Consider the following 14,039-nt stretch of genomic DNA (forward strand, 5'->3'; position numbering starts at 1 on the left):
AAACGGTACGTACGGTTAGCCTATATATATAGGTATACTTACTACACAGATTGATCAAGTTTCACTTGCCTAATCTGTACGTGTGATGTGTGTGAATTTTTCTATCGCTCTTTCATCCACCCAAGATATATATATATATATATATAGTGCTTTTTTTTCTGGAAAAAAAAAAGGTGCTGGTACTCACCATGAAAATGTTATTACAGCAACTTCCAAACTTTTAACATATCCTCCGACGTATCCTCGGAGGATATGTTAAAAGCTGACCGTACGTCATCTCTAGATCGCTTCTTGCTTTTGGTATGAACTGCAGAATGACGACCCCGGAGCAGCCATGAGTTCACATATTTGCTAGGGTTGAACTGAGTGAGGAGGTCCTACTATCCTGATGAACATCAGTGCAGAAGTTGTCCGTACAAGCAGAGATGACGTAGGTGAAGTTACTATAAGATTCATCTGAGAGAAACCCCTTTCACATTCACTTGAAGATATTACAATTGTGTCCCAAGTGTGCTTTAGAGGGAAGTAGTATGTCCAGGACTTTATTTTCCTGAAGATATTCAAGCAAACTACGAACTGCTGTTCTTTCATTTAAGCGAAACTTGCATGCTAACTTTGTAATTTCAGCATCACCAAATGTCAGATGCTTTCCAGGATTTTATGGCCAATACATGGAATCTAAAATCTTAGCACATTCAGACAAATCAGCATCATCTCCTTCAAGCAGACGCTTTCCAACAGGTTCTTTCACTTTTATAGAAAGCAGATGAACTTACTGCGTTCTGTTTTACAGGATCACAAGTAGATTCGACAATTTCTGCTTCTTCAGCTTTCCTTTTTTTACTCATTGGCATAAAGTAACTACCTATTTTACTCATTTTGAACAACGATTGCACTGATTTCACTTAGATTAATTCAAAACTCACATGAACACCTGCCTGTTGCAGAGTGCATATAGAACTGATAAACTGATATTGGAAGATCAGAAGTGAACACAACTTCCTGTTTCTGTACCAACCTACGAAACAGGAAAGCAGGGTAACAACTTAATCAAAACTGAAAATTCAATTCGTGAACACAGTACCATCTACCGGAATATGTATAATACATTTTGCTGTCAATAAATCCCAAATTTTTAAAAACTTAAGAAAAAAAAAAAGGTGCCGGTACTGCGCAACATCAGAGAAAAAAAGCACTGTATATATATACATATGTAATCCAGATATAATCTTTGTAACTCTTCTTTGCACCCTTTCCACAGCTTCTTTATCCCCTTGGAACCTTATGAAGAATAAATAGCCATGGTTCCCACCTTAATAAGATGTAGGATGATTATCTCCTTTTGTTGCGATGAATGCAACAATCCTATGGGGAATACTTCCACAAGCATACCATAGTGATCAATGAGTATTTTGACCATTTTTCCTGTAATGGTCCATCTCACAAGTGAGATGGACGCTCCAGTTCATCCCACAGATGTTCAAGAGGATTGAGATCAGGGCTCTGTGGTGGTCACTCAAGTGTGGTGACGTTCATGTCCAAAATCAACAGTTTCGGCATTATAACACGTCTTTTTTTTTCACTGAATGAGAATGGTCACTTCCACAGAAACGTCACGAAGTAGGAAGCAATGCAGTCCAAAATGTCAGATACCTCTCGAATTTCGATGTTCATGGTACTTCATACCTCTGCAGCAAAACCAAGAAAAACAGGACCATATCATCACCTCAGAATTTCATAGCTGGGGTTGCACTCTAGTAAGAGACACTAACCTGGCATCAGCTACACCAACACACGTCTGCTCGGCAGTGGGTATAGCATGATTCGTCAGTCCTTAACAGCTTTCAAAGCTTCCCCGTCCCAAAGTACAGACTTTGCTCCACTAAGAGTATGCTATGTGCTGGTTCAGGTAATGTGGGCTTGCATATTGCAGTCCTACCACAAAAATCCTTGTTGTGAGCCTCATTTCTGAATATTTTTGTGCAGATTCGTGTTTGAGTCGAATGCCAAGAACTTTGCATTCAACAAATCTGCTGACGAATGGTCATTTTTACATATTATCTTTTGCAACACTCTACAATCATGTTTAGTAAATCGTTCATTGCACATGCAGTTGACACCATCCACTTTCATCTTGGTATATATATATATATATATATATACATATATATATATCACTGATTGTTGATCTGGAATGGCTTACTTTGTCAATAGCTTGCTGAGCAGATATGTCTGCAAAATAGTACCCTTTCACAATGTCTCTTCCAAACTCCATCATTTCCCTTCACACAGCCATTTCACTTTGACACTGTTGCATCGACTTGAGAGCATCATATTCCTCTAAATTATACCAGCTACAAATAAGTGACTCGGTATATGGCACAATGCACCTTGTCCATGGGATATCCATTGATTTCTTTCCAAGTAGTATAATACATATACAATAAATCTGCTAACTCCTTTTATATGTATACTTATACATATAATAATAATCATAAATCTGCAAACACCTTTTATTCCCAAAGGGATGAAGGGAGATTTTATTGGCATGTTTTGGAGAGCGAGGTAAATTTTCATTTAGCTTACACACCGATTATTGCAAATCATCAGTGTTTCCCAGAAAGGATGTTATTGAATATGACATTCTTTTTGATATATATATATATATATTTTATATAATAAATCGTCTTTTATTTCCCAAAGGAAGTAGGCAAGACCATTTCAGTTCAATCTGTTGCACAGAAGTAGACAATGAATCGACACAATTAGCCAAACAGGAATAGGTGGCCGAATATCACTAATTTTAAAACGCATCCAGTGAACAGTATGGCAGAGAAATGTTCCCATTTCGTTATCCATAATCGTAATGCAATATATTATTTTTGAACTAGTTGGGTTCTACAGTTGATTTTCTTGGGTTTACCGAACGAAACATAAACATCTGGAGAAACATAGAAACTATGTTCGTTATCTGCAGCCATTCTGATCCAGATAAATAGTCATCCAATGAAATAAAACATACTTTTTTTTACCCTTTTGATAGTAGATATAAATTGAGAAAGTTATTTCTCCTGCAGACAGCTATTTTGAGACCTTCAGCAAGTACCATAGTCATAGGCCTAACTGGGCATAAAAGCAAACAACATGAAGAGTCTTATTTTTGTTCTTATTGTTTTATACCTTTCATGTTATTTGTCTTTATACCAGTGGATGTAAATCGCCTGCAAAGAAATACAATTATGCATGTATACGCATAATTGTATTTCTTTGTGCCAATGATGTTTTCAAAGCAAAATATTGGAACAGTAATTTATGAGCTAAATTAATGTAGTAATTCTTATTTTGAGATGTGTTTCCTCCATTAAACAGCAACATCAGTGTTAATTAACTTCCAAGTATCATTCCAGATTATCACATTGCTTTTGCCTAGGTTCTGTTGAAAACAATGAACTTCTTTGCTATTTAGGGATTTACGAGTTACTTTGATTGCTGGTATGGATTCTGCCATTCTATCTCCTGGCTAGTCTTTAGACAAAAGACCATGGATGAGTAGCGCACTCAGGATTTAATCTTGGGGCAGGCCCGAGTTGAGTAGACGATTTCAAAATACGCACTATGCATTGCATACGACTTATGACTGAGCATCTACAATTATCGCTAATTCATAAGTAGTATAGAAATAGAAGACACGACACAACGTAAATTTTAAAAAAATGAATTTTAATTAGGAAAAGATTTTTGAAAATTTTCTAGTGGTTTTTTTCCCTTTTTCTTTGGGAGGGGGGGGGACCCCCTCTGGGTGTGCCACTGCCATGGACAGATTTGGAGAATCATATGATTTCTCAACATGTTGTGCATTTGATTAGATGTCATAATAGATAACGTCTTTGGAAGTTCCTCTATTAATGCTGTAGTTTGCACCAAGGTTATGTATGTCTGAAAGGATATGTGCTTCGCATTATCGGATGCTAAGGCAAGTGATGTGAAGTCATCAGCCTCTATATACGATCTGCCCAGTCCTTCAGGCACAAATTTTGTTTGTGCCTGAAGAAACAGCTTTGCCAACACTTGGATAAAGAATGAAACCAAGAATATAATTTCTTGGAATCTTTGAGTCTTTTCTGATATTCCCTAATACTGTATTACAACACCAGGATACGTTATGTAGTCAATCTGAATAATTATAAACTACCAAAATTTTTATTAACAATCTTTATTCATTGAATAAATAAATGAAATTATAAAAATACACAGAAAATTTACAAAAGTGAGTACTTTTGCACTATATATATTGCAATAATTTTTCTGAATTCATAGTCAAAAGCTAATGAATTTAGGATGATTTTAATTCAACAGCAATCCTTAATGACATTCAAATTAAACAGAAATTTATTTATAAAAATAAGAAATCTTGATTATAATATTCTTGATTTACATCTATTTACATTTTTATACAAATGGATTGCTTCTCGATTTTGTTTACGGAATAGAGTAATTTTTGGGGGTGGGAGGGGGTTTGGGTGTGTGTGGAAATGATAACTAAATTTTGGAGTAATATGGATATTAACTACTTAAGTCCCATATACTCCTTAAATTTTTGCTTTAGGCCTCGCTTCTCCTTATAAGGGAATAAAAGCTGTTAGCTTATATTAATTTAGTTTTCAGAAGTAACATGCAATACTTATTTACTTCAAATTACATTGCATGAATTCAAACTTTTTATGAAATTTATTCTCTTAACTCTGAAGTTCTTAACAATGTTCTTAACAAAATTTTGCTTTTTTTCCTAATGGAAACAGTACATAAATTCTAGTCTTCTGATGAATTTTATGTTACTTTACATATGAACTGTAAAAGTTAAAAATGGTTAAAAAGCTCCTAGGTTAATATAATCTTAAAAAGCTTAAATTCTTAACTTTTTCCATAATTTATTTTGATCTTCTAGCTAAACTATCATTTGTTAAACTTGCAATACAAATCTCAGAGATAAAAATATATACACCTATGCATAAAACTGTTGCATTGTGAATATAAATGTGAAAAGGCAATTCATTAAATATCACAAAATAATACTGGCATTTCAAAAACAACAACATTATGTACAAGTATATTTCTTTTAAGTTTTTATAAAACATAACTAATGATATAAAGCACTTTATGAAAACTTTGTGTATCAAATTTATAAGGAATGTAAAAAAAATCTTTGGCATTGCTGAAATATTCTTTAGTAATTTGTCCTTGGAGTCATCGTGTTCACAAGATCAAGAGTGCTGCAAGGTAATAAAAAGACAACAATTAAGCAAAATAAATTTACTCTACAGAATAAAAATTATGTTGCATGATGCATACATTACATTTTTACTGTGTTATGTTTACATTATACTGTTGTTAGGTTAATTTATACAGCATTATGATTACTAGCTGCCTTCTTAGAAGAGATCATGAAAAGCCATAATAAAATAAACATTACTGTTAATGCATAAAGTAATAAATAAGTAAGATGTGTTTTAATAATGTGAAGAAAAAAAAAGTGCTTCATATCATTAATAATAATAAGCTCCTCCATATCTGTACTTGAACTTTTACACACAGGTGCGCATTTATGTAAATAAAAATTAATGACTGCGTGCATGCATGTAGTGCGTTTTTTGGGGGGACAGTATGTAATGGTACAGCAATTTTATCAACAGTAATGCATATGGTTGTGGTACATTTAGAACTTTGTAATATTTAGTAATTTTTTAAAGAGGTTTACTACGTATTACATAAAAAGTTATATATATATATATATATAACTTTATAACCATTTTTAGAATTTTCAGTTGCTTTCATGTTTATATATTAGCACATTTACCAGCGTGAGTCTTTCTGTGAGTTGAGTATCTGTTGGGAATTGGCCTGATTGAATACATGTCCCTTCTGCATCAGGTGGGCACTTTTACAAACTGTTAAATATATGTGGCAAGCCAATTTCAATATTTTCAACAGACATTTACTTATAAAATTAGTATTTCTGAAATGTCAATGTTATATAAATCTCAAAATGTATGTTATTTTATTTTAAGTCGTAAAAAATATCTGTTTTTAAAACTTAACATTTACATAAACTGTTTGGTTTCTGCACTACTAAAGAACATATGAATGAATATAGTTTCATTATACATTATTGTGAAATTTGTAATTAGCACACTGTACTGTATGTAGTGTTAAAATGAAACTTTTACTTTGTTCAGCTTACAACTATGCAGTATGGTGTCTGTGAGAGAAGGATGTTTCACTATATACATGGTCATTTTCATTTCATTTTTCTCTAATTACACTAGATACTCTAATGACTATATTATTTGTTAAATATATTAAATACTGTGGACTGTATTTAGTCCTAAAATGAAACTTTATTTTGTTTTGTTTGCATATGTGCAGTAATGTTTGCAGGGGAAGATGTTTTTCACTGTTGGATCGTAAATGAGGCCTGCCATTACAAGACAGACTTTCATTCAGGATCAAATAAGAACAGAGCTTAAATCAAAAGATACCTGTACTGCTGGTGCAAATTGTACAATAAATAAAAGGAAAGGGGGGTAAAGTGTATCATGTAAATATTAAATGAGTGCATATCTGTTTACCCAAAGAGGGGAAAACCCTGTAGGTTATGTTGTATGTGATATGTCAAGGAAAAGGGATAAATGACCGTGACTGAAAGCTGCAGTACAATAGGAGTGGGTGATCAGGAAATAAAAGGGAATGTGAAGCACATGGGACAGGAAGCGTCGGTCGTAGAACAAAGGGGTGCCAGTGCGAATGGTTGGATGAAGTCCGACGAAAACCTCTAAGTGCAGACTGACGAAGAAGCTCGGGACTAAGTGGAACCTCAACCGTGATGTCCTTCTAGAAGGGTTCATAAGTCCTGGAGATGCATGGTGAAAAATTCCCACTGACAGCAAAGTTCCAGTGCACACTGATCCAAAAGGGAGAGTGCTCCACAAAACGAGTAAAGTTCAACCAGAGTTTGCACGTGACTCGCACGTGGTGACGAAGTGCGACTATCTGCTGCATCAAATGGTAATGTAAAACTTTGCTATATCTAAAATATGTTAAGTGTTGAAAGGGGAAGCAGCTAAGACCTTTCATTAGCAAATGAAAGGTCTTAGCTGCTTCCCCTTTCTGAGAGGAAGCTGAGACTATTTGTCGGTATTGGAACTTATAGAAACCTTGGACTGGTAGTCCGAAAACCCATGTCATGTGATCTTCACATCGTGCATATATATGTCACTTTAGCGATCTCTCCAGAGATCCATGTTCAGATAATTAATAGTATATGCTTATATCTATAACATTCTTAGAAAATAGCAATCTTGTCCTGTTTGAAATTGTCACGTATTACCATGTAGTGCGTTTAAATATTGAAATAACAATTAACTGATTGAATGATTTATGTCCTATGTATCTTAATCTTGTTAAAATTAAACTTTGTTTCTTGTTAAATCCTGGTCACTGAATTGTGTTTGAGAACGACATTGCCATTCACCAACACACAAACTGTGATAAGAGGGGGAAGAGTATCTAAATAAATTTAATAAGGCTAGGAGAGGGCACGACCGCAAAATTCCTGAATCTGTACACCGTTCTACCTGACTTGGGTCAAGAAAGATAAATGTCGGATTCAGGAAGGGCCCGCGACATTCAAGGGGTGACTCTAACTGGCGCAGAACAAAGAAATTTGTTAGAGTGCTAACAGACCGTATACACGTCTCAGAACAAATATTCCGTGAAGTGGCAACGTAACAATGGTGCAGCAGTCGACAGGATGTGACTAGATCACAGTGAGTAGGTCTCGATCTCAAACACAACATCCAGACAGTGCAAAAGAAATAATAGATTAGATAAGCCAAGAGTACAGGTATGGCTACACCATCGAGCCGAGAACTGAGTGACCCCGATTTTATAAAATGCATAAATCCCCAACAAATCATTCCCCAATTCTCGGAAGATGATACCGATGATGTCAGAGCATTTTTTGACTAAACAGAGGAACTCAGAAAAATAGGACGATGGAGCGATTTTCAGCTACTCATTTTCCATTGTAGCAAACTAGTTGGTAGGGCGAAATTCTTTTTCTACTCCTCATCCATACTAAAACAAACACTAGAATACCAAAGATTTAAAGAAGCCCTAATCTCCCAATTCTCAAAAACAAAGAATGTCGGACCCAACCTTTGGAAACTCCAAAAGGTAGTCCAGAAAGAAAAGGAAGGAGTTTCTGAGTTCTACAACAGGTTACTCACTCTGCCGAACCTTAACTGTACCCGATGAAGAAAGACGTCACCTCGATTGGGCCATTTTTCAAAATTTTCGAATCAGCCTAAAGCAAGATCTAAAGGAAACAGCATTCGGAAAGGGAATAAGTGATTTGAAGTGCTGCTATGATGCAGTACTAGAGAGAGAACAGTTGCTTGTGGACATTTGTCCTGCAACTACCATAGGCTCCGTCAACGTGGTCAGAGAGAATAGAGATACCAATAAGGACCACGCTCCAAACAAAATAGAAATAGATAGGAAGGAAAGACAAAGGGGCCAAGGAAATGAAGAGAAACTTGAGACAGAATCAATCTGCAGCATCAACCTTATGCCCTGTGATGATAACGGAGTTTGTTCTATCGTCAAACAGGTGATCGAGAAGATGCAACAACCTCTCATTGAGCAGCTTGACACTGCACTCCAATAAGTTAAAGATGATCTCTATTAAGAATTATGAGCATTTCCCATATCAGGAGGAAAAGATCATAGATATAGGGGGGGGGGGGAGTTGAAAGGCTACAGGCACCTATGTTTCAGAAAATGGACACCATCAAGAAAAGATTGGACCAACTATTCCCCAAGAATGAAAAAACCTCCACCCCCCCCCGTTTCTACCTCAGGCAGAGAGAAAAGAAGAGAACATCGCAAGGAAACACCCTGATGCTATGCCTGTAACAAATTAGGTCACATTGCTCGTGACTGCTATGCATCATCCCGTAGATTCCAAACTAGATATCAGGCAGAGGCAACATCGTACATATGCACAAGGACTCAAAAGAAAGGGAAGGGGAAAGCAGACATCGGGGATAGACGTGGCAACCTATGGGAGGAACCTTAAGGGGATCATCGATACCGGCTCCCAGTACTCTATGATTCCTGAGAAAGTTATCAGAGGAATGGAACCAGGAATAAATAGAAGATTGAGACACGTGAAAAACCCCATCAAACTCTCGGGCATATCTCCCTTCGCAACCCAAATTACCAGAAGTGTCAGACTGAGAGTGAGTTTGCCGAAGTTCGGCTGGTGTGCATGGCATACCTTCCTCGGTATGCCATGCACACCGGTGAGGTATGCCATTCATTACCTCACATGGGACTGATTCTGGGGGATGACTTTCTCACAAGAAATAATTTTGCTTGTAGCTATCCAGGGAAGGTGATCCAATTCCTCAAGAAAAAAAAAACTGCTATGACAAGACCAAGTTTAAGAAACCCGAATAGGGAGGATGCTCCTTTAGTCCATGAGCATGACAGACAGGGGAATCTAACCCATCCAAAGGAAAAGAAGATCCTGCTGATGGGATTCAACCAGAATCGGAAAACCTCATACCACCATGAAAGGTAAAGGGGACCAGGATGTTGATCTCCGAAGGGCGTCATCAGGCTGATGAAAACCGTGTCGCGGACCAAAAGCACAATGACAACGGTGGGGAGGCAGAATGTAGTTTGTTCCCTGAACTCACCGGAAAGCTACAACACTTTGAAAGAAAAAAAAAATTTTTTTTTCTTTTCGTGAAAGAAAAATTTTAATGAAAGGGGGGACCTTGTTGGATCGTGAATGAGGCCTGCTGTTACTAGACAGACTTTCATTCAGGATCCAACAAGAACAGAGCCTAAATCAAAAGATACCTGCACTGCTGGTGCAAATTGTACTATAAATAAAAGGTAAGGGGGGGTAAAGTGTATCATGTAAATATTAAATGAGTGCATATCTGTTTACCCAAAGAGGTAAAAACCCTGTAGGTTATGTTGTATGTGATATGTCAAGGAAAAGGGATATATGAATTTGTAGTGAGGCGACATATTTGACGACCAACACAAGAATAGGCTGTGTGAAACAGTGCATACTTCAGTAGTAACTAAGGGCCCTCAGGTCATGACCTTGGCAAACTCATTAGTGATCCTTACAAGAAAGGTTCGCAAAAAGAGACAAACGTGGACAATTCTCTGGGAGGATCTCTCTCACGCATTCAGTGCAACATCATCGAAACGACCGTGACTGAAAGCTACAGTACAATAGGAATGGGTGGCCAGAAAAAAAAGCGGGAGTGGAGGGAACGTGAAGCAGGAAGGAGGAAAAAAAAGGGAATGTGATCGAAGCACATGGGACAGGAAGCGTCGGCTGTAGAACAAAGGGGTGCCAGTGCGGATGGTAGGATGAAGTCCGGCGAAGAAGCTCATGACCAAGCGAACCTCAATCGTGATATCCTTCTAGAAGGGTTCATAAGTCCTGGAGATGCATGCCGAAAAATTCCCACCAACAGCAAAGTTCCAGTGCACATTGATCCAAAAGGGAAAGTGCTCCACAAAGTGAGTCAAGTGCAACCAGAGTTTGCATGTGACTCGCAAGTGGTGACGAAGTGCGACTATCTGCTGCACGTCGGATTCAGGACGGGCCTGTGACATTCAAGGGGTGACTCTAACTGGCGCAGAACAAAGAAATCTGTTTGAGTCCGTGATCCAAGGGAGCTTTAGATCCCAGATTACAAGAAAGCATGCTAACAGGCCATATACAAGGCTCAGAACAAATATTCTGCGAAGTGGCGACGTAACATCACTATTTAGGGTCATTTTTCTGGTAATATGCTATTAATACATACCAGATATGCAAAGAGGAAGCAAGAGACAAATTCTGTTGTCCTGCCTCAAGATCAAGTACGGCATAAGACAATTTGTCTCTGCCAATGGCAGACATGTTAAACATATGAGGGATACTTAAAAATAACTAGAATCTGAACTTGGCGAAAGCGCATTTTCTAGTTACGAATGATGCCTGTAAATATTGTGAGTGTACAGTTTTCTGCACCAGTCTGGCAAGTGGCATCATCCTGTGTGAGCTGGTTCATTCTTGTTGGTGCTTACAAGCAAGTTTGTCAATTTTGTGATGGCTGACCACAAGGAACAGAGCATGAGTGAAATTTTGTTTACTTTTGAATAAAACTGGCTGAAACTATTGTTATGCTTTGCCAAGCCTTTATGGATGATGCTTTAGGTAAAATGCAGGTCTACAAGTGGTTTTCCAATTTCAAAAATGGGGACACGTCACTTGAAGACCAACCATGATCTGGCTCACCTTTCGACAAGCAGAAATGATTAAAACATTGAAAAGGTTTGCCAGGCAACCAACGAAGATCATCGAATGACTATTGAGCAAGTTTCTGAAGAGACACATTTGTCATGGAGTTCAGGGATGCGAATTTTAACATAAGATTTGCAAATGAAATGTTTGTCTCAGTATGGTTATGATTACAAAAATAAAGCTAGTATCAAGTGAATGGAAACATTAAAATTCACTGAAACCGAAGAGGATATGTCAAGTTTGATCAAATGTCAAGACAATTTTGATTTATTTTTTTTGATGTGAATGGAACTGTACACAAAGAATTTGTTCCTCCTGTACAGACAGTGAACCATAATTTTTGTCTCAATATTTTGAGAAGACTGCATAATAGTTTATGATGAAAAAGGCATTGGTTGCTGCACAATGACAATGCCCCAGCCTACACAACCTTGTGTGTCCAACAGTTCTTGACAAAAAATAACATGGTTGTTTCACTCCCCTACTTGCATGATCTCTCCATGTGGCTTTTTTTTTTTTTTTTTTTTTTATTCCCATGGGAAAAGCTAGCCATGAAAAAACAGAGACCTGGAGGTCATAAACAGTATTCCAGTTGAATAGTTCCAGATCTGTTTCCCCGAATGTAAAAAAAGTTTATAAGTGCATTGACTCACATGGAGAGTACTTTTAAGGAGACTAGTATATAGTATTATAAACTTTAATTAAAAAAAAAACTTAAGTGTGAAATATAATTGGCAAATTATCAAAATAAGAGGAATGAATGATAATTGGAACTCTTTTAGTGAAAAATAAGATGGGCAGGAAGATTTCTAGGAATATCCAAACAATGAAGTTACTTTTCTTTCATGCACAGTGATCAGAATTCATTATAAAAATTATGTAAACAACTATTGTGTTTAAAAAAAACTTCAGTTTAATATAAATCAAAATAATCACACGACGTTTCGACCTTCACATTAAGGTCATCATCTGGAGTATACACATATATACAAAGAAACAAGCTGCACTACAATCAACATGGTATGCTGAAGTTACATTAATTTTCTCAACTGTTAAAACTCCTGGCCTAACCTCTGATAAAAATAAATAAAAAACACCTTACTACATCAACACTAGAGTCCTGTTATTGTTATAAGCTATTTGGTTACAAAAAATAAATTAAGCTAGAGAGCAACATTTTCATCCATAATTCACCATAATTACTCATATAAGTATACACATAAATTAAAACAGTATGGATGGTGGCCAGTAAAAAGTTGAAATAATTGCTTAGAGTCCTAAAGTCGAGGTTTGCTGGAAAACTTGAAGAAATAAGTGGGCTGAATGTTTGCCATCCAAATTCTTGGGATTTTTATATCACCATTATCGTTAAGATTAGGATGGTTAATAAAAATTTCAGAGACTTCTTTAAATTTGCATTCATACCAGGTTTTTGTATGATGTAAAGAACAGGTACTTTTCCAATTCATTTGGTGTAGGGTGTTAAGTGCATGATCTGAGAGGCCTGCTTCACAAAAATTATTAAATTCAACATGTTGCTTTTCTTTTTTTGTACAGATAGGGATTGTATGTCCAGCTTCACCAATATAAAGTAAGTTACAAGTGCAGTAGATCCTCAGAAGAGTTGAACATGTTTTTTTTAATTTTATAGGTGGTTTAAAAGTGGCATTAAGATTATAATGATGTAGAATTCTATTTATTTTTTCTGATAACCCTTTAATGTATGGAATAGCTATGTTTTACTATAATCTATATTACACATATTTTTTGATGAAGTTTTATGAAGAACTTTATTGATAGTATTTCTGCTATAGCCATTACTTATAAACGTATTACTAATAATTTGTACCTCTTGTAATTACAAATTTGCTGTCATTTGTAAATACATCAAATTGTTATAGCTCCGTTTTTGAGAGTGTTAATGGCTCCAAGGTTTTGCAAAGGTGGTGATATGAGAGAGCATGTATATATTGGCCATATGTGTAGGATAGACTGCCTGAGGGAAGATGTGTGACCAGTGTAGGAAAGGAAGCGAATTCTGATTTTCAATTTCAATAGTAAACTTTGTACACTCATGATGTATGATCAGGTGGCTAAGAAATGTGTTTAAAGCTGGCAGCCATGTGGCTAGATAACGAAAAAAACATTATCAATGTATCTAAGCCAAACTGTAGGTTTTAAAGTAAAAAGAATCTAGAGCATGTTGTTCAAAAGTTTCCATATAAAAGTTAACAATGGGGGGGGGGGGGAGAGTGAATAGTGGTGAGCCTTCTTTTTGTAGGTAAAAATTATTTTGCCACACGAAGTAACCAGAAGTTAGCACATAGGCAAAGACAGTCATAATGTGGGTGGAAATTTGTTTTGTAAGAGAAGAATTGTGTCACTGATTGGGACATTTGTGAAAAGGGCAGACACATCAAGAATGACTAATAAATCATCTTTACCGAGTGTTATGTTTTTAATTTTGTTTATTAAGTGTTGTGTGTTGTTTATATAGGAGGGGGAGTGACCTACCAACTCCTTGAGTGTTGATGTTAATTTCTTGGCTAGGTGATATTTGATTTTTTGGGCTGTCTATACTCTTGATTAACAATTCTAATCTTAACAATAATGGTGGCATAAAAATCCCAAGAGTTTGGATGCTACACATTCAGTCCACTCA

At 36.4% G+C, this 14,039-nt stretch overlaps 1 protein-coding gene across 1 annotated transcript in view; it reads right to left on the reverse strand.

Annotated features, from left to right (window-relative positions):
- Nucleotides 1-4,197: 4,197 nt before the first annotated feature.
- LOC150101195 (cell cycle control protein 50A-like) overlaps nt 4,198-14,039 on the reverse strand; it is a 153,152-nt gene continuing 143,310 nt past the window's right edge. Inside the window, exon 8 of the mRNA XM_090401263.1 lies at nt 4,198-5,270. Coding sequence (XP_090257389.1) covers nt 5,225-5,270 — 46 coding nt within the window. The 3' untranslated portion in view covers nt 4,198-5,224. The remainder of the gene's footprint in view (nt 5,271-14,039) is intronic.

The sequence above is a fragment of the Typopeltis vanoorti genome, chromosome 12, assembly GCF_054136105.1.
Source record: "Typopeltis vanoorti isolate ZY-2024b chromosome 12, IOZ_Tvanoo_1.0, whole genome shotgun sequence".
Taxonomy (NCBI): domain Eukaryota; kingdom Metazoa; phylum Arthropoda; class Arachnida; order Uropygi; family Thelyphonidae; genus Typopeltis; species Typopeltis vanoorti.